This window comes from Grus americana, chromosome 5 (assembly GCF_028858705.1).
Source record: "Grus americana isolate bGruAme1 chromosome 5, bGruAme1.mat, whole genome shotgun sequence".
NCBI lineage: Eukaryota > Metazoa > Chordata > Aves > Gruiformes > Gruidae > Grus > Grus americana.
The window spans coordinates 22,559,236-22,580,836 of NC_072856.1; the positions used below are offsets into that span (position 1 = coordinate 22,559,236).

At 40.1% G+C, this 21,601-nt stretch overlaps 1 protein-coding gene across 25 annotated transcripts in view; it reads left to right on the forward strand.

Moving 5' to 3' along the window:
- The window catches only part of IFTAP (intraflagellar transport associated protein), a 55,626-nt gene extending 38,467 nt beyond the window's left edge, over positions 1 to 17,159 (forward strand). For 17 of the 25 annotated variants that reach the window (XM_054826691.1, XM_054826690.1, XM_054826692.1 and 14 more), the window contains 5 exons: positions 4,450 to 4,580; positions 11,243 to 11,346; positions 14,378 to 14,495; positions 14,725 to 14,772; positions 16,130 to 17,159. In XM_054826691.1, coding sequence (XP_054682666.1) covers positions 4,450 to 4,580; positions 11,243 to 11,346; positions 14,378 to 14,495; positions 14,725 to 14,772; positions 16,130 to 16,282 — 554 coding nt within the window. In that variant the 3' untranslated portion in view covers positions 16,283 to 17,159. Of the gene's footprint in view, positions 1 to 4,449; positions 4,581 to 4,953; positions 5,056 to 11,242; positions 11,375 to 14,377; positions 14,496 to 14,724; positions 14,773 to 16,129 lie in introns of those variants that run through there. The other 8 variants (XM_054826704.1, XR_008577280.1, XM_054826705.1 and 5 more) reach the window with 8 other exon arrangements.
- Positions 17,160 to 21,601: the final 4,442 nt, after the last annotated feature.

A 21,601-nucleotide genomic window follows, 5' to 3' on the forward strand; every position in this document is an offset into this window, starting at 1 on the left:
TGTTTGTAATAACAAAGTAATATGAAATAATATCCCTACTGACCACCTTAATAAAGGATTAATTCTGAAGAATTCCAGTTAGTTTATAAGTGAGGCAACGTGTGACACAAATTTGACAGATATTCTGTTGCTGGCCTTTTTAAATGCTGCCACCTGTATGTCAGAACAAATGATAGATTTAAGACTTCATATTGGCAAAACAAGCTAGGACACCTAGTGAAAAATGTCATACCTTGCTAGTTTAATTACAACAAGCTTTTATCTCTACTTGTTAATGGCAACAGTCCAGTATCTCTGTACTTCATTTGGCTTGAAAGGGCAGATCAGTTAGCTGAGTTAGCAACTGTACATTAATAAAGTAAATATTTACACTTAAGGGGAAGTGGCTCAAAGTTGACAGTGTGAAAAGCATGATAGTAAATAGGTGTTAAAACATCCCATCTAAACCAATGCTTTTGGGGAGATGTCCTGGAAGAATCATTCTAGTGTTTTTTTTCCTCTCTTTTTTTTAACTCATTTTCATAAGTCCAGTGTCTTTTAAGTGTGAATGAATACAGCTGCTTCTTACAAAAAAAAAAAAAGCAGCCCATAGATTTGGCCAATATGCAAATTCATTGTAACTGTTTTCATTAGACAGCATTAGGCCAAAAGCCTGAAACCAGGGAAATGCTTTACATCGTGGGACTTTGGCACAGTAAGCCGTGATTGACAAAGTAAAATTGCTGCCCTAAACCATAGCTTTAATGCATCACGTAGGGACAGCATGTGTATGGTGGACTGCTTAATTGCTCTTTCTCACTGAATTTAATCTGTAACTGTAAGTAGCTTAGGGCAACAATAGAGATGATCAGACTTTCTCCAGGGATGAATGGAGAACGCGTAGCACCTATGTTTGGCAACAGAATTCCTTTCCAGGACTGGTGACAAATCACTTGCTGCAGGGCTTGAAGGATAGTTAGGTAATAATAAGTAATATTTGTATAAAGTACAAAATATGTAAAAAGCATGTCTAGAGACCTTGAATGTGCTATTTTTTAAATACAAAATAAAATAGGACTAATGAAATGTATGGGTGAGGCTGCGTAGGCAAGGATATCAGAATCTCATCCTAATCTGGCTTGGAGCCCTGAGCTACTGTAAATTTGTATTTTCAAAGTCCCAGTTCTCTGTAACCCCACAGAGGTTGAGGAGGACCCAAGTGACTCAGTTACTTTGAAGCTGAGGCCAAGCATAACTATTTAATTATTTAAATAATTCTATCAATAAATAATTATATCAATATCTGTTATTTTCCATAATCTATGCCTTTCCATTTATATTTTGAGCCTATATTTACATCCAGAAAAATCAGGTTGAAGAAGAGGATTCAGAGTTAAATTTTTGAGTATGGGGCTCCCTCCAGCTGGTGAATTTCTTTCTTTTTTTCTCCTCCAGTCTCTACAATCCATTTAGCACTGCCTCGAGATGATTTCACACTAGGCAGCTCTTTGGGGCTAACAGCCTGAAGCCAAAGAATCAGAGGAGACAGCAAAATTTAGCTTTTAAGCTTTTTTTGTTATCACTACCTCCTTCCTCAGCTCCCCATCAACAACATTTTTGTGAAATGTAGTCTCTGAAAGTGGTAAAACCTGTGTTAGTGTATCTATAGCTGGGCATCATTTGCTAAACATTTAGACAAGACTTTGAACTTCTTCACTCTTGAAAGCTCAAATTAGGTTTGTGTCATTAGATTCTTTTTTTCTATACTTACAATTAATATCAATGGTACACAATGAGCAAAATCCCCAACTCAGCAGTGTTCATAGATTTAGTAATCACTTTCTGTGAGTCTGTCACATAGAGGAGGGAAAGGGACTAAAGAGAAGAGAATTAATCAGTTTCCAAATATGCCCTCATTGAAGTATGCTGGACTTGAATAAAATCATTGGAGTTCACTGCCATACCATCCAGGTCATTGATTTTTCATGGTATTAGGAGAGATGCATTTCAAAATCTCTTCTCAGATTTTTAATATCACTGCCTGCTCAGTTATCTCTATATATGGTGCTGTTGGCAGTAGCAAAGGCTTTCCTGTTGCTAATTAATCATCTCCACAGAGAACATAATTAGCAGCTTAATTAGGATCATCATCCACTAGTGCTGTAGTATCAACCTAAACCAGCTGTGAGTTGCTGACTAGAACTTACAATAGCCTACAGTTCCTTTGGGAGCTTCTACTGAGAAGGAGGACTGTCAAAACTCCCTAATTTTCTCTCTGAAGGAGTTTCTTGATGGAACATTATCAGGGAAAGCAGCATTTACAGATTAGACTTTCATACGCTGTCACACAGCCAGGATAGAGAGACAAAGTGCATTTCTGACATGTCTACTGGCAAACAAAGGTTGATTACCACATTCTTATGGGGTGATTGAAAGGAATTTGAAACATTTTTTGCATTACTAACGAGCCTTAAAATAGTGGAATTGACATTCTGAGTGTGACAAACGCTTCTTGCTAAAAGCAAAAATAAATTTCCTTCTGTTGTCCTAATTTTTAAGAGCTGTCTTTCTGAGCCATTGCCAGACTGTTGCATAACAGTGCTTCCTCCTCATCTTCTCTCTGTAGACTGGTCTGTTGGGGTGGGGGTGGGGAAGCTCAAGGTACAGAAATAATCACTGTTTATATCAGGAGGTGATACAAAACTCCCTAATGTCCAGGCATTCCTTCCTTCAGTGAGGGTATATTTATATGGTGCAAGCTTGAAACAATAGTGAAAGATGCCATTGCCTTTAAATGAGCATTCACATCTTGCTGCCATCCTACAAATAGTTTTGACCCAAGTTATGAAAGATTGAAAAAAGCGGTTGCAGAGCATGTGAAGACACAGCATATATACCTGTGGAATGCACCATTCTTTTCAGGAGGCTTTCTCATATAACTGATGCAGAATAAGATCAGATGCTATGCTGATAACAAGTACTGAAAGTATATAGACGACTAGAAATAGATATAAGCAACCAAAAGAATGGGGATGAAAACTGGAAACCACTTATACGTGGATCATGAACCAAAAGACAAAAATCCAGGAATGAGATACCCAAGGGAATGAATTCAGCTCTTTTTTTAAAGAACATTCTACTTTACAAGTCCAAAACCCTGCTGGCTTTGAAATAGTTCACGATTCCTAGAAGAAAACTAAATGACGAATTCGAACATGGATTTTTTATGAAGGCCTAGCTAGGAAGTCATTATTTTCAAATGCAGATTTACAGGAGAATGAGAGGTCTGTAACCCCACTACTGTGGTATAAGTGTGCAGGTAGAGATAAATCACCACTTCTTCCTTTTCACCCTGGATCTACGTACCCTCTTGTTGGTTCCATTTACTAACATTTAAGCAATGCTTTGGAAGCTTATTCTGAGATTTCAAGAAGAAATCAAGCTACTAAAATGTAGTATAAAGCTGTAAAGAAACTTGTGTATCAGCCAGAAAAAATAGTAGGTAGATTTACATAATCCTTTGACTAAATTGCAAGACATATGGTCCCCTTAAGTTCCTTCATAAAAACATTACTGAGACAAGATGGACACACATCTGTGCTGTAGCAGAGCTGAGACTGATTCATGTTAAAAGATATTTCTAAACCTAAGGCATATCCTTCTGAGCTGTTGCAGAACGCAAACCCACTGTTCCCAGTAGGAACGTTTTGCTTAAGTATGTAAAGGAAAAGTGATTCAGAAAGTCTGTGCATTTATGAACTGTGGACCAAATCCTGCCTGTGTGGAAAGGTTACATGTTCCTGTGTCCCAGATATAGGCAAGTCCTCTCAAGTACCTCTTTTTGGAATGCTCAGGGAGGAACAAACATCCATTAAAAGATCCTTGGACAAGAGAGTCATCTGGCACTGTAGTGGGGAATATTAGTACTTCTACCAGGTATTTTTAAGTAATGTTTTGGAAGAGTCACGTTAAGATGCTTTGCAAAGATTCTTTGTGCCCAATGTACAGGTGAGGAAACTCTAGCAAAAGAGAATTGAGACTGCCCAGCTAATCAATGGCAAGACCAGGACTCAGTCTGGTATTTTGTAACTCCTACTGTAGAGATCTCCACTCAGGACCTTCCTTCTTTGTTATGAAAGAGATTCATCTAATCCCAGGTGTTCTCTGTATTTAGGAGCATCTAGATCCAAATTTTTAATTCAGTGTCCTCAAGAAAGAAGAGCTACCTGTCTGTTTTCAACACAGTTTGATTTTTCCTTAGTATAGTGTATTTTATTATCTAGATTTTAGCTCAGGACTGCATGGATCTGTTTTAAAGACAGCTGCCTATATTATATATTATGCAACAATAAATACAGCACACTTTGACTAACAAGCTTCTGCCTGTATCTGAGCACTACAGAATTTTACACAGGATTTTGCTAATTTATACATTGAATGGAATGGTAAAGTTGACTATTTTTTATTCAGCAGGGTCATTAGTTCTCCCAGGAGAGGCGGAAGAGGCAGTGACTTATTGTACGCCCTTTTTTGATAAGCCTATTCAATTGAAGTTCAGAACCTTGTCAGTTCCACAGCCATCAGACAGCAAAGCCCAAGAGGTATGATGTCAGATTTATTTATTTAAACACTGGGGGTTTGGGGTGGGTTTTTTTACCTATTGGCTTCTAATGTTATTTCCACAAGAACAGAGGGATATAGATGGAGTGGGTGGAACTGCTATGAGTTAACAAATCACATTATAATTTTTTAAATTATTAATGAAATCTTAAATACATTAAGAATTGAGATAAACACTCTAATAGAAAGGTACTATTTATCTTGCACACTGCTACAATATAATCACACATTCTCAAAATGTGTACTTCAGTACGTCAAATGGTAGGTGGGCTTTTTAATATTTAATTGATGTAACTCACAGAATATTCAAGTAAACTCTTGCTCTTCCTGACCTTTCAACAAATCATCACTTAGGTAGAATGGTGGCCCATTTAATTTTCCAGTGATCTCATGATCTTACAACATCCTGCAGTTCTCATGGAGCTGAATATAGGAACCATCTTCTGCAACAAGGAGGTAGTGAACGATCTCTTTAACATGACATTTAAAAGAAAAAAAAGGTTTTAGAGTATATTGTGATCAGAATTGGGATTTGTCCTTTTGGAAATGAGTAGTAGCAAGATGCTGCTGAGGATCTGCATTGCTTAGGTCTGATGTGAAGAGGTTTGCATTATGGAGTCTGAGTCTTTTAATCAGACACAATCAATACAAACTTTAATTCAGAATTCAGAATTTCAGTTCTTTTCTAACAGAAGGTGTGGATTGCTCGCAGGCTTATTTTAAGTCATTAAGCTTCCTATCCAAATAGTGTGAGCATTAACTTTTGGGGATGTTTCTATTGTAGAGAATTCTTCTCCACTCTTTTCCATGCCTGATCATTGTAATAGAAGCTGAAGTTAGCTTCCGGCTAAAATGGGCCAGTTTTGATAGTTTCATATGTTTATTGATGTCCCATGAGGCTCAAATCAAGTTTATAAATGATGCGTGACCAGTGAAGGACTGATGTTATAGCAGTGCATATGGTGCCTCCTTTCCTGAGCTCAACTGTGTTTAGTCTTTACAATAAACTCTTTACTAAATGGAACAAGTCTGCTCTGGGAAAAAGTAAATGTTCTAAAATGACCTTTCAAGCTTTGATACCCGCTACTCTGTGAATAAAAATACTCACTCTATTCCCTAAAGATTGACATAATTCAAAGTTTTTTGCCTAGAGAAATATCCATTGGCACACAAGAAAAAGCCCTAGAATGAGTTTTTATATTTTCCTCATTTGATAACTTCTGTATAAAACCAAAGAAGGATAACTTCTGTATAAAAGCAAACTGTAGCAGCCTGCAGTATTCATAAAGGATTGCATATGACTCTTTAAACTATAATTCATGAAAAATAGATGAAGATCCCACTGCATGCAAAATTCATTTCCATTTGAGGAAAAGTTGGATTATGAAAGAGAAACCGAATATTATTACATTGGTTAAAGGGTTGCTGCATTTTTCAAGAAGAAAGACTTATGATTTTCACAACTTTTTTGTTGGTGCCAGGCTACTCAAGATGAAGGCAGTGTTTCCCCTAAATTATCCACGTATTTGTGCCTTCATTTAGATATAACTGTGGCCTGATTTTTAGAACTGTCAAGACTGAACAGGTCTATTTCAAAATCCCTCAGTGCTTCAAATTGTCACTGCCTTGAAAATTAAGTCTTGCTTTGCTTATGGCAGGATTTTCCCTGCAATAGAATCATAGAATCATTTAGGTTGGAAAGGACCTTTAAGATCAAGTCCAGCTGTACTTAGGCACCACATCTACAGATCTTTTAAATACCTCCAGGGATGGTGACTCAACCACTTCCCTGGGCAGCCTGTTCCAATGACTGACAACCCTTTCAGTGAAGACATTTTTTCTAACATCCAATTTAAACCTTCCCTGGCACAACTTGAGGCCATTTCCCCTTGTCCTATCACTTGTTACTTGGGAGAAGAAACCAACACCCACCTTGCTACAACCTCCTTTCAGGTAGTTGTAGACAGTGGTAAGGTCTCCCCTTGGCCTCCTCTTCTCCAGGCTAAATAACCCCAGTTCCCTCAGCTGCTCCTCATAAGACTTGTTCTCTAGACCCTTCACCAGCTTCATTGCTCTTCTTTGGACATGCTCCAGCATCTCCATGTCTTTCTTGCAGTGAGGGGCCCAAAACTGAACACAGCGTTCAAGGTGCAGCCTCAGCAGGGAGATGATCACTTCCCTAGTCCTGTTGGCCACAATATTTCTGATACAAGTCAGGATGATATTGGCCTTCTTGGCCACTTAGGCACACTGCTGGCTCATGTTCAGTTGGCTGTTGACCAACAGCCCCATGTCCTTTTCTGCTTGGCAGCTTTCCAGCCACTCTTTCCCAAGCCTGTAGCGTTGCATGGGGCTGTTGTGACCCAAGTGCAGGACCTGGTACTGAGCCTTGTTGAATCTCATACTTGATCAGGAGGACGTTGATGAGGCATTCTACAGATAGCTGGAAGTAGCTTCATGATTGCAGACCCTGGTTCTCATGGGCGACTTCTACCACCCTGATATTTGCTGGAAAGGCAACACAGCTAAACACACACAGTCCAGGAGGTTCCTGCAGAGCATTGATGATAATTTTTTGATACAGATGGTGGAGGAGCCCACGAGGAGCAGGCTGCTGCTGGACCTTGTTATAACAAACAAAGAAGGACTAGCTGGGGATGTGAATGTTGGGGGCAGCCTTGGCTGACCATGAGTTCAGGTGGACTTCATGACGGAATTCAGGATCCTGTGTGGAAGAAGCAGGGCAATAAGTAGGATTACAGCCCTGGACTTCAGGAGAGCTAACTTTGGCCTTTTCAAAGACCTGCTTGGGGGAATCCCATGGGTTAGGACTCTAGAAGGTAGAGAGGTCCAAGAGAGCTGGTCAATATTCAAGCACCACTTCCTCTGAGCTCAAGATTGGTGCATCCCTATGAGTAAGAAATGAAGCAAAGGAGGAAGGAGACCTGCATGGATGAGCCAGGAGCTCCTGGAAAAACCCAAGGGAAGAAGGAAGTTTACAGAATGTGGAAAAAGGGAGTGGCCCCTTGGGAGGAATATAGGGATGTAGTCAGAGAATGTAGGGATGCAACAAGGAAGGCTAAGGCGCACTTGGAATTGAATTTGGCAAGGGATGTCAAGGACAGCAAGAAGAGCTTTTTCAAGTACATCAGCAGCAAAAGGAAGACTAGGGAAAATGTGGGCCCACTGCTGAATGAGGTGGGTGCCTTGGTGATGGAGGATACAGAGAAGGCAGAGTTACTGAATGCCTTCTTTGCTTCAGTCTTTACTGCTAAGCTCAGCTCTCAGGAAACACAGACTCTGGAGGTAGGAGAGAAGGTCTGGAGAAGGGTCGAGGAGGATCAGGTTAGAGATCATTTATGCAAACTCGACACCCACAAATCCATGGGCCCCAATAGGATGCACCCACAAGTGCTGAGGGAGCTGGCAGATGTTATTGCTAGGCCACTCCATCATCTTTGAGAGGTCATGGAAAACAGGAGAGGTGCTTGAGGACTGGAGAAAAGCCAATGTCACTCTGGTCTTTAAAAAAGGCAAGAAGGAGGACCCAGGAAACTACAGGCCAGTCAGCCTCACCTCCATCCCTGGAAAGATGATGGAACAACTTATTCTTATTGGGGGTGGTCAACATGGATTCACCAAAGGGAAATCATGCCTGACCAATCTGATAGCCTTCTATGATGACATGACTGGCTGAGTGGCTGAAGGGAGAGCAGTGGATGTTGTCTGCCTTGACTTCAGTAAGGCTTTTGATACTGTCTCCCATAACGTCCTCATTAGCAAGCTTAGGAAGTGTGGGTTGGATGAGTGGTCAGTGACCTGGACTGAGAACTGGCTGAAGGGCAGAGCTCAGAGGGTTGTGATAAGCGATGCAGAGTCTAGCTGGAGGCCTGTAGCTTGTGGTGTGCCTCAGGGGGCAGTACAGGGTTGAGTCTTGATCAACATATTCATCAATGACCTGGATGAGGGGACAGAGTGTTCCCTCAGCAAATTTGCTGATGATACAAAACTGGGAGGAGTGGCCGACACACCAGAAGGCTGTGCTGCCATTCAATGAGACCTGGGCAGGCTGGAGAGCTGGGTGGAAAGGAACCATATGAAATTCAATAAGGGCAAGTGTAGGGTCCTGCACCTAGGGAAGAACACCACCGGGTACCAGTACAGGTTAGGGGCTGACCTGCTGGGAAACAGCACAGTGGAGAAGAACCTGGGAGTCCTGGTGGACAACAAGCTCTCCATGAGCCAGCAATGTGCCCTTGTGGCCAAGAAGGCCAATGGTACCCTGGAGTGCATTAAGAAGAGTGTGGCCAGCAGGTCGAGGGAGGTTATCCTCCCCCTTCTACTCTGCCCTGATGAGGCCACATACTGTGTCCAGTTCAGGGCTCTCCAGTTCAAGAAAGACAGTGAACTACTGGAGAGAGTCCAGCAGAGGGCTATGAGGATGATTAGGGGACTGGAGCATCTCTCTTAAGAGGAAAGGCTGAGAGAGCTGGGTCTGTAGCCTGGAGAAGAGAAGACTGAGAGGGGATCTTATGAATGCTTATAAATATCTAAAGGGTGGTTGTCAAGAGGATGGGACCAGACTCTTTTCAGTGGTGCCCAGTGACAGGACAAGGGGCAGTGGGCACAAAGTGGAACATAGGAAGTTCCATCTGAATATGAGGAAAAACTTCTTAAGTCTGAGGGTGACTGAGCACTGGAACAGGCTGCCCAGAGAGGTTGTGGAGTCTCCTTCTCTGGAGTCATTCAAAATCTGCCTGGATGCAATCCTGTGCAACCTGCTCTAGATGATCCTGCTTTAGCAGGGGAGTTGCACTAGATGATCTCTAGAGGTCCCTTCCAACCCCTACCATTCTGTGATTCTGTGATACAGTTGGCCTCAGCCCATCAATCAAGCCTGTTCAGATCCCTCTGCAGAGCCTTTCTGCCCTCAAGCAGATTAACACTCCCACCCAACTTGGTGTCCTCTGCAAACTTACTGAGGGTGCCCTTGATCCCCTCATCCAGATCGTAAATAAACACATTAAACAGAACTGGCCCCAGTACCGAGCCCTGGGGAACACCACTTGTGACGAGCCACTAACTGAATTTAACTCCATTCATCACAACTCTTTGGGCCCGGCCATCCAGCCAGTTTTTTACCCAGTGAAGTGTATGCCCGTCCAAGCCATGAGCAGCCAGTTTCTGTAGAACAATGCTATGCGAAATAGTGTCAAAGGTTTTACTGAAGTCCAGGTAGACAACATCCATAGCCTTTCCCTTATCCACTAAGGAGGTCTCCTTGTCATAGAAGGAGATCAGGTTGGTCAAGCAGGACCTGCCTTTAATGAACCCATGCTGACTCGGCCTGATCACCTGGTTAACCTGTACATGCTGCGTGATAGCACTCATGATGATCTGCTCCATAACCTTCCTTGGCACTGAGGTCACACTGACAAGCCTGTAGTTCCCTGGATCCTCCTTCTGGCCCTTCTTATAGATGAACATGACATTGGCTAACGTCCAGTCAATTGGGACCTCCCTTGTTAGCCAGGACTGCTGGTAAATGATGGAAACTGGCTTGGTGAGCGCTTCCTCCAGCTCCCTCAGTACCCTTGGGTGGATCCCATCCATCCCCATAGACTTGTGTGTGTCTAAGTGGTGTAGCAGGTCACTAACCATTTCCCCTTGGATTATGGGGGCTTCATTCAGGTCACCATCCCTGTCTTCCAGCCCAGGGGGCTGGGTACCCAGAGAACAACTGGTCTTACTATTAAAGACTGAGGCAAAGAAGGCATTAAATACCTCAACCTTTTCCTCATCCTTTGTTTCCCCCAGCATCCAATAAAGGATGGCGATTCTCCTCAGCCCACCTTTTGTTACTAATGTATTTATAGAAATATATTTTATTGTCTTTGACGACAGTAGCCAGATAAAGTTCTAGTTGGGCTTTCACCCTCCTAATTTTCTCCCTGTAACTTCATTACACCTTTGTAATCCTCCTGAGTTGCCTGCCCCTTCTTCCAAAGGTCATAAACTCTTTTTTTTCCCCGAGTTCCAGCCAAAACTCTGTGTTGAGCAAGGCCGGTCTTCTTCCCCACTGGCTCATCTTTTAGCACATAGAGATGGCCTGCTCCTGTACCTTTAAGATTTTCTTCTTGAAGAATGTCCAGCCTTCCTGGTTAACTTTGCCCTTCATGACTGCCTCCTAAGGGACTCTGGCAACCAGGCTCCTAAACAGGCCAAAGTCTGCCCTCCTGGAGACATCCCTGCTTTGAAATGAGACAGTTCTCTGTCCATCAAAACAAATCTGTTCAGGAAAGGCAACAGAATGTGGCTGGCTAGTTGGTTTTCAGAGAGAGTGGAAAACCATTCCCTATGAAAAATAAACAAGCTTAATAGAGCAATGTAGGATGTCAAATGTCTATGCTATGGACATATTTGTGAAGGACTTTATATATAGGTGTATATTTCTGAACGAATTGCTAGGGAAAATTTAAAAAAAGAATCTCTCCTAAGACCCAGTGTATAACTTGGCTAATTGTTAAAGAACAACTTGTCTCCCTCAAAATGTTTTTCTGTCAAAAGTTGTTGGGAAGAGTCTTAGTGAATGACAGCAAATTATTTGTGTTGTCCACCAATGTTGCTTCATCTTTCTTCCCAGGTTTTAGACATAAATATGTTCCTGGATTTCGGTATTGACAGCGCAGCAAACGTGACCTCCCACAGGCCACTGAAAATTGAAACGACATTCACTCCATGGTTGAAGTACATTATCATAGAACATTTACCTTCCCTACCCAGATATTTATTCTTTCCTTTATTTCTACTTAATACTTTCTTTAATAAAAGATATCATAGTTTTTTTAAATTAACAGTATGTATTAATGTCTTCTTTCTAGGGTCTTTATTCGTTCTTATCTCCTCCCAGGAGAGATAAGAGAGCCCTTGAGAAGTTGTGCTATTTGTCATGGTTGAAATTTCTAGACATTTTATATTAACTTCTCAAAGGATAGGGAGCATTCCTGTACAGTTTGGGCAGTGAGGATGTATGTAGCTCTAGAATTAATTTTATGTAATTATGCACAGTTTCAAAAAAGTATTTACCATGCCTATCATTTTATCTGTGGAGTGGCAGCATATATAACCTAAAATACAGCTTCCATTGAGTTCCTTTGGTTTAAGGATTTACTGATCGGCCTCAGCTGAGGTTTGTTTCTGCTAAGTCCTATGCATAAATGCAACAAGAACGAGGAAGAACTTAAATACAGGATTGACTAAGTGAAGGAAGATGGAAGAGTCATCTTCTCAGAGGCCAGTAAAGACACAGAGATTGAGTGACTTGTCCAGAATGATGAAGCAGAAGTAGAAAATTGGTTAAGACTTATTGACTCTCAATCTAGTGCCCCAAACTCAAAACGAACTTATTTTTTCTCCCAAGTACCCCAGTATATATTAAGCTTATATGAGATAATAGCATACATGCCTCCCCCCTGCTTTTTTACTTACTGTTATTGAACTAGTAAGTTTTCCCTTGAGTATACAATGAAATCATTGGTAGGTGTATGCGCATCCTTTACATAATTTGAGCAAGTGAATCATCAAGTGCCATAATTACATAGAAATAAAGGTTTTAGAAGGCCAGAGACAAGCTGTTCAGTTAACTGTAACTCCACACAGATTAATAAAAAGAACTGAGATGCCAATTATTAATAGACTTTTGAAAGTCTCAACTTCAAGGTATTTTATTTACAACATTACTTTGTAAAACAGCCTCTAGCAAAATACTTCAGTTATTAATATGAACATTACATTCTTTCCCCTTTTAATTTGGACATGCAGGAACTGTAAATGAAAATGATTATTTCTTCAGAGAATAAATCACAGGAGCAATCTTAAGCAAACTGGCAGTTTTCTAATAGAGCAAAATTCTATTCCCAGAGAGCTCTCAAAAAGATTTCAATTAGATGTTAAATTAGACACCTGAAATTCACATATTTCTCTCAGCTTCTTAGGCAAAAATAACAAGATAATAACTTGATCAGTTGAGAAGATTTGGTGTTCTATTACAAAATGTCTTCCTTTTGAAATAGATCAAAATTGCAGTTTGCAGCATAAAAATTTTAGATTGCTTGTCTGCATGGAATGTTGAAGTGAATGGCTTCTTGGGAGAAGAAGCAAGAAAAGAATCCCTAGTGCTTTGAGTACTCATTTGAGAGATGAAGCACACTGATAACTATGCAATGTGAATAAACTTTTCAAATGTGCAATGAGTGGGTAACAGAAAAATTGTTAATGGTGAAGTTGGGTGTGTTCTACTTTGGCATCTAATTTCAGTTAACATTCTGAGGTTGAGTTTTTTTAAACAAAAGGTTTTCTAGTATTTCTCTACATGCATAAAATGTTCCTGGAATGACATGAAGGTCAGTACAAGGGCATAGTGAATGTATACTTTCCATAACTATGTTGGCAGAAGAATGGATTTGTTTTTGTAGAATCCCTATGAAGGCTTACTGTAATTTAAACTCTTCGTAGCTTAGTTACCTATAGATGTGGTAACAAATATTGTTACAATCAAACCAACTGAAAAATATTTGCACCTTACATCATATTTTAGAAGTGTTTTGTATTTCTGCTAAGGAAAGACAGGTAGTAATGAACCCTGGTTGCTGGTACCAGTTCATAGAATCACAGAATCATAGAATACCAGGTTGGAAAGGACCTCAAGGATCATCTGGTCCAACCTTTCTTGGCAAAAGCTCCATCTAGATGAAAGCACTGTCTAGAGAAGATGGCCTAGCACCCTGTCCAGCCAAATCTTAAAAGTGTCCAATGTTGGGGAATCTACCATTTCCCTGGGGAGATTATTCCGATGGATGATTGTTATCATTGTGGAAAATTTTCCTCTAGAATGCAATTGAAATCTTCCCAGGAGATTTCACTCATTCGCCTGACTTGCACCCATTATCCCTTATCTTTCCCATGTGACTCCTTGTAAAAAGGGAGTCTCCATCTTCTTTGTAGCCACCCTTTAAGTACTGGAACATGGTAATAAGGTCATCCCTAAGCTTTCTTTTCTCGAGGCTGAACGAACCCAATTCTCTTGACCTTTTCTCATATGGCAGGCTTTCCAGTTCTTTGATCATCTTTGTGGCTCTTCTCTATACCCTTTCCAACACGTCCACATCTTTTTTGTATACTGAACACAGTATTCCAGGTGTGGTCTGACAAGCACTGAGTAGAGTAGGATAATGACTTCTTTATCTCTGCTGGTGATGCCTTTGTTGATGCAACGCAGCATCCTGTTGGCTTTCCTTGCCACTGCAGCACACTGTTCACTCATGTTGATCTTGCTGTCCACCAGAACCCCTAGTTCCCTTTCCCTGCTCTTCAGGCAGGTGGATCTCAGTCTGGGCTGCACTCCTGGATTATGTTTTCCTAGGTGTAAGACCTTACATTTGTCCTTGTTGAATTTCATAAGATTCTTGTTGGTCCACTCTTCCAGCCTGTATAGGTCTTCCTGCAGGGTGGCTCTCTGTTCTGAAGTGCCTACCTCCCCACTCAGTTTGGTATCATCTGCAAACTTCATCAGCGTGCATTTGATCCCATCATCCAGATCACTTATGAAGATATTAAACAGCATTGGGCACAATATCAATCCCTGGAGGACCCCACTTGTGATGGGTTGCCAGTTCGAAAAAGAACTACTTACCACTACCCTCTGGGTGCAGCCTGTCAGCCAGTTCCCCACCCACTGCATGGACCACTTGTCTAGATCATAACACATCTGTTTCTCTAGGAGGAGGCTGTGGGGAACCATATCGTTGTTACCCAGTTGCTGGTACCCTTACTGGTATGGACTTTTAGGAGGCTTTACCTGTGGAAAAGATGAAACTGGACATGAATATGGAGAGGAGGTCAGTGTGTTGACCTCAGTCTTAATGGGAAAGAGAGCTTATGTGCACGCTTTGTCTCATGTAAACATTTTTTGAATGTGCTACTTATAAAAGTTAATGATGGTTTACCTGGGATAGTCTATGGACATAAACAAGATATCTTTGCATGCAGAATGAATACTGTTTTCTAGACCAGCTCTATCTACTAAGTTTTTTTTTTTTCTCATTTATAAATGCCCATGGTCTACAGGTCTGCATCGAGGATGACTTATATGCTCCAGCATCTATTGAAGCCAATGTAAGCCAGGTCCCTAGAACATTAAGCAATACTTACACATGTCAAGAAAAAATATTTCCTAATCAATCAGGCAATATTACAGTTTATTAATGAAGTATGTAGATACTTGCAAGATACTCACTGCTGTATCTGTCAGGTGGCCGGTCACTGGAGAGGAATCCAGCTAACACTTCTCTGACTTATTAGATGGCATTAATTGTGTCAATACAGCTTCTTACAAAATGTTACCAGAAATTGTGTGGGATACTGTGCCTTCTAAACTGAGCAGTGACTGTAAGATGCTGAGTGTTCTTCCTCCCATTCAGCAAAACAAATAAGTGTATTCTTAACTTCAAATATGTCAGTAGTCATTGGCTTCATTGAGGATTCATCAGAAGTTTGAAAAAATAAGCATGTGTTTAAATGTTTTGCTGATTTGGTACTGAAGTACTTAAATCTTTCAAACACAGAGCCCTTGAGGAGTTGTGCTATTTGTCATGGTTGAAATTTCTAGACATTTTATATTAACTTCTCAAAGGATAGGGAGCATTCCTGTACAGTTTGGGCAGTGAGGATGTATGTAGCTCTGGAATTAATTTTATGTAACTGCTTATCATAAATCTTTTGTGTCATGGCCTCCTGCAGTTCCTTATCAGCGTGCAGCCTGCCATAGTTATTTGTTTTCATTATTTTATTTCATAGGCAGAGTGTTTATTCTATGATACTTCAATGAGAAGCAATACAGAAATGCTATACACTATGTCAACAAAGCAAATACTGGCAAATGCAGTAATACTTTATGTTCATCATGCAAGAAATCCAAACCGGTCAATTGCATATCTCTGAGATGGTGAAAAGAAATTATTAGAGTCTGAAAATTGATTATGTATCATTTTGCTCATTCCAGGCATTTCCTTTGCTGAAACCATGTTCTGGGAAGTATGTTACATTAGTATCAGATACATGTAAAGTGAAGCTTTATGTGATGCTAGCCCAAGTTTTAAGGATATGGAATCTGTCTTTGAAATTTAACATAGCTGTACATAACTTGTCCATATCCCCACAGCCCTGCTGCTACAAGTGGCAGGAATGTAATAGATGTGTGCAAGGGAGGTTTTTAGATTCCTTCCCTTGAGCAAAATTAGCTAATGATATTCATTCGGATACAGTACAGTACAAATGGGGCACATTAAATGGCTTAAATTAGGTCAAATTGAATAATTGAATTTATTCTTTTACTTAAAAAGAGCTTAATCAGCTGAGAGTGCTAGAGTCAGAAAAATAGTTTAATTAAATATTAATTAGAAGTTTATATTTTGAGCTTCCTTATCATCACTTGCAGCAATATTATTTATGTATCTGTTTTTCCTCATTACAGCTACTAGGGGATGATGTTCAACCATTCTCACTTGATGAAGAATTTGATTATGACAATGTGGCACTGACCCCTAAGTTCTCTGAAGCTGAGCTGAAGGCCATTATAAAATTGTCTAAAGAGAAGAAAATGGGGACAGATGTCAAGTCAGCATGAGTTGAAGACTGAGTCAAAGGCATTCTGTGCAGTGCTGTTGAAATAACATTTTTAGGGGGTAGATCTAGCTCTTCATTGTACCCTTATTTAGTGTTTTTATCTATGTCGCCAGTAAATCCTTGAGATTTTTTTGTTCGTTCTACTAAGATGCCTTGGAGCCTGAGATTGCCTTTCCCTGTACCGCCTCCTAGTCCGAATGAAAACTCAGAATAGGAAGATGGTGCTTGCCCAGAGTTGCTTGTATAGTAGCCCTTCAGCCAGAGAGGAAGCATTTCCATCCTTTTTATATGTCTGTACGCTGATTTGCTTAGGCAATTCAGATTGGCTAAGGAGGTCTGTATTTGTCCCTAAACCCAATGGGATTTTTGTATAGATTAGTGACCTCAAATATTTTTAGGACCCAGTGCTCAGCTACTTTGTTGTTTTCCAGGTGGTACAAGGCAGTTGGAAGGATGTCTCAAATGACAGCCAAAAATTCCCTTTTGTAGAAACGTTCTTGAGTGCAGTGGATCCTGTATGGACTCAGGCTAGGTATGCTGGAGTAATTGCTCCGTAGGACTAAAACAAGATGTTTGAATTCAGAATAGCAATATAGCACTTTGGCTTATATTTGGTACTGACTCAGTTCCTGACTGGTGCAAAGCTAGTCCTAAAGCTGCCTTTTACCTCATTCTTTCAGTAATGCAAATAAGAGCTTTTTGCAGCTGACAAATCAGTCTATAAAATCTTTCCCTATCATTATAAGACTTAAATATAAAAAGTTATATGAGTGAATAATCTGGGAATGTTGGATTTTTTTCTCTGTCTTTTGGGTTACTGCAGTTCTGCAGAGAAATAAATATTCCTGTTTCAAATAAACTTTTTGAGTTGATCAAAATTGATGTGGTGCATCTCCTAACAATTAATACATGAACTGCTACAAAAAGTCTTCTGCACAGAGGAGAAAACAGTGATCTCATCCATTAAAGAAATTGCCATTGAAAGGCTGTCAGATTTTACATTTTTTACAGGAGATGATTCCAAGTTCTGGCTTATGGCTTACACTCAGCATCACTGAAATGTAGCAAACTCTGGAGCTGAGTAAAGGTCAGGTAGTATGGGTGGGAGAGAAGAGTGTGCATCTCTGACACAAAGTAGTATGTACTCTTGCTATGAGGTGTTTAGAATTCTTTTTTTTTTCAGCTTACTGTAGAAACTTTGTTATTGAGGCTTGGTTTAACATCACAACGCTGAATTGCATTGGTCTTTTCCTGTTATAATTGCATTAGCTAAAGTTTATTGACCAACATTTTACCCTTGGCCTATCTGCGTTACTTCTAAAGTGGGTGATTAACATGATGAATATAGGAAGAGTGCCTGAGCAAACGGACTAGAGACCAAACCACAAGTTGTTTAAAGGCTCTGAGTGAAGTCCCTGTGGCTCATTGGCTGCTCCGTTGTCAGCAATTTATAAAGGCAAAGAAAGGTGCTTTGATGCTCCAAAGGAAATTTTCTGGATCAGTAATTTTGTAGACCATAATTATGCACCACTGAAATCTGAATAGCATTTGTTTTGCAGGAATGGTATTTACCTCGATTAGGGGGATATAATTTAAGATTGAGATTATCAAAAAAACAGAAAAGAAAGTGGTCTCAGACAAGATGTTTAAAGAGACTGATATAAAAGTACAAGTATGTTGTATAGAAAAACTGGTCTGTATAGGACCTTCCTGGTATTAGGTAATGAGAAATTTATTTTTAGCATCTAACACTCAAAAGGATGCCTGTACTGTAGTTAAAACAGGTTTTGATGCAAATGGCTGTATAACAGATTCTGCTGTTTTTTGGGAAACATTTTTATTTAATGTGAATTAATTTTAATTCAATGAAGTGTTTTGTTGAACCCAAGATCCAAATCATATCCAACTGGAATTTTCCAGTTAAACATTCAGCTAAAAATTCCTGAGCAGATCTATTTATTACTTCATCTTCTTCTGGAAGACACAGATAATGTGTATGAATGGGAGGGATAAGAAGTAAGATCTGGATGAGCTCCACGAGCAAATCTGGGAGGAAGAAATTGAGAACTGCTGTATAAAGATAGCAAGGTCAGGCTTTAAAAGCCTCAACAGAAAAATAAGACAGACAATCTCATTAACGTACGTATGTATAGCAAAGATAAAGAACCTTCAGTCTAAGAGACCTCTATGTACAGAGTTTGCTGTCCTTCAGACAAAGAATCAGCCATACATAAAGGTGGACTTTTGTGGGTTTGTGGAATGATGAATTTGGGACTCTTTTTTTTTAAGAAAGGTATGGGACACACAAACTATAGATCAGTCCTGTTGGAATCTTATTGCCAGTAGAGTCAATGAGAAAACTCGTTCAGGGGTTCATAATGATCTTCAGGCCAAATCAGCTCTGTAATCTCTAAGTGCATTTTCTATTCATTTCATTATCAATTTTTCCCTGTACATTAGATGATTCTCTTACCAAATATTCAGAGTACCTGTTATGCTCCATAAGTGTCATTCACTATAGGCATTATATGGTTCTGTTTGATGTAAAGAAACACTTTGTTGCAGAATACTCAACAAAATTGAAACTCTTTAGTGACATCCATCTTGCGCAGAGAAATGGGGATAATTCACTTACATTTACACCACTCGTGAGTTAGATTTTTGCTCGTTGTTAGCACAGATGGATATCACAGTGGAGATTAGGCAACGTAGGCTACATTTTCTGAACATGACATTTTATTGGCCCACCCTTGTGGTTGTTTTTGGCTTGTACCTTTCATTTGATTATCCTTCACAGAGGAGGCATTTCCTCTTCTCCATTACCAGGTTGTCATTTTTAAGAGCATACTTTATGTGCATGTTAAATTTTATACATGTACATGGAGTTAGTTACCTGCAATTGTTTCAGTGTTTGCAAGGTGATTTGGATTCTGAATAATACATATCTTTTCCTCTTGTAGCTAGTATTCTCTTTAATATTTAATATTTTCAGCAGGGGTTGGTAAGGGACATTGTCCTTTTCTATTTATCATCTTTTCTAAACATTTTTCCTGTTTTCCAAAAGAATTAAAGGCAAAACTGACCTATGGAACAGGAAACTTGGAGTGCTACTTGAAATCGATTTAGGGGCTGCTGCAGTAGGGAATAGGATTTTCTCCCTACCACACTGACAAGGATTTTGAACTGCAACATCTCTGATGTTGAGTGAACCCATTGGAAGTGAAGGCTGTGTGATGCATCTCTCTAATCCCTTTGTATTCATGACTTCATTGATGTCTAAAGTGCAATAGAGTTATGCATCCGTATCAGTATTAAATCTGTTGCTTAGTTGGGTGCTACCAAAAGGATACAGACTGTTTCTTTCCACAGTCTTGATGTATCCTGAGTTACGGGGAGGAGCTCCTTGAGTTTTATGGGAAGTGTAGTAGTCCTTCCACTGGGGTAGGAATCTGAAGGGTTGTTTCCTTGACTGGCTGTGGTGCAAGCTCGGATATTATTACTGCTCAGAGTTACTCCTTGTGGGTATAAAAGGAAGAGTAATTATTTGCTGAGATAATGGTTGTGAAAGAATAAGATAAAAATTGAAGAAATGAAAAGAGATGCAGACAAATCTGACTCAGACATTATTATGATTCTAAATATATTTCTATTAATGCACAAAGGTATTATTATATACACTTGTATACACACAGTGCCACTGAAAGAAAATAATTTTAGTATGGAGAGTACTCACCAGATAATTCAGAACCTTTTGAAGAAGATGGCATGGAAACAAATCCCTGCTCTTATGGAAAAGACCCTTTGATCCTCTGGCCTTGATTTTCTGCTGCTGTAAACTGGCAGAACTCCACTGAGGCTATTTATATTCATACAGAGCAGACAGGACCTAGCATTTACAGTCTTAGCTGAAAGAATACAGAGCCAAATCAATTCCTGATTTAACTTTACTAAATATAAAGCTATGTATATGTGACCCATTATCATTACTGGAAAATATTTAAATGCAGAGCCAATGCAAATGAAATGTAAAAACCATGTCTTTAACTGTTCAGTTACTAATTTTACACAGGTCATTATGGAGTTTCTGTAGTGGTGTGTACTTAGAACATTGCTTTTTACTTTAACAAAAATATCACATACATTTTCAAGTCCTGTTCAAATCATGAAACTTGATTACATACATAATTACTAAAGATTCTCACCTCCTTTGAAGTTTTTTTTGTTTCCTCTGCATCTTGGCAAGGATTGGAAATGGACTTTGCTTTATCTTGGAATTGTTTTAAAAAGATCTGACATCCTTTGTAAAAACATATACTTTCTTTGAAAGGCAGACTCTCTCAGTTCAGTGATGCCACACTAAATGCAGAAATAAATATAGTACCAAATTCCTAGTTATTCAGCAATTTCATGTACATCATGGTGTGGCTAAACAGCCACTTGGTATCAAAGTGTCTGCTTGGATAGCAGGCTCATTTGTATTCTGTTGTTCCTCTACCTGCAGTTTTCTCAGAAGTCTAAGTGGTAACTTGGTCCTACCTAGGTACGAGTTCTTACAGCCTTGCAAAGAAACTGCAAGACAATTCAGTCATGCTGACCAAAGCAGCTGAACCAGCAGTCTTGTACCTGGGCTCCATGTACGCTCCAACCTGCTGAATAATTTAGTTGTGTGGCTATTCACCTCTGTTCTGCAGAGATTTGTGTTACAACCATCGTGAAGGTGATACTCCTGAAGACATGCAATGGAAAAGTGATGACTGACAAGGGTTGGGGCAGAGATTTGGTAGACCCTGATTGCTCACTGGGGCTGTGCTGAACAGGTGGCTTACTACCCTCCTTCACAGGCCACAGTTCAGCCTCGGCATGTTCAAGCCACCCAGTGAAGTGAGGAAACCCACGGTAAGGGTTCTTGCTGGCCTCAGGAGGTAAGCTCCCTGCGCCGCAGAGCCGAGCACTTGTGATAGTGAAGGGCATTCCCACCGCAGTGCGCTTTCTTGTGGTGAGGTGGCAGTTAGCACAGGTGGGTGGTGAGGTGCTACTCGTAGCCCAGGCTTCTCTTGGAGGGATGCACTGAAAGGCGGCTGCCTTTGCTGGTTTTGGGCACATGCAGTTCTCCCAGGTGCTAAATGTCTGCCCATCCCTTGGGAAAACAAGACAGACAGTTTTCTCTGACATGGTATTAAGTTGTAGAACATCTCAAAAGATGATGAGTTTGATAAATTTGTGATTGCTGGCTGTTGGAGGTGACACCTTGTGTTTTGCTGGCACGGTACTGTAAACTGACGTTGCAGGTGTATGAGCTGTGAAATGCCATGGAGTTAGA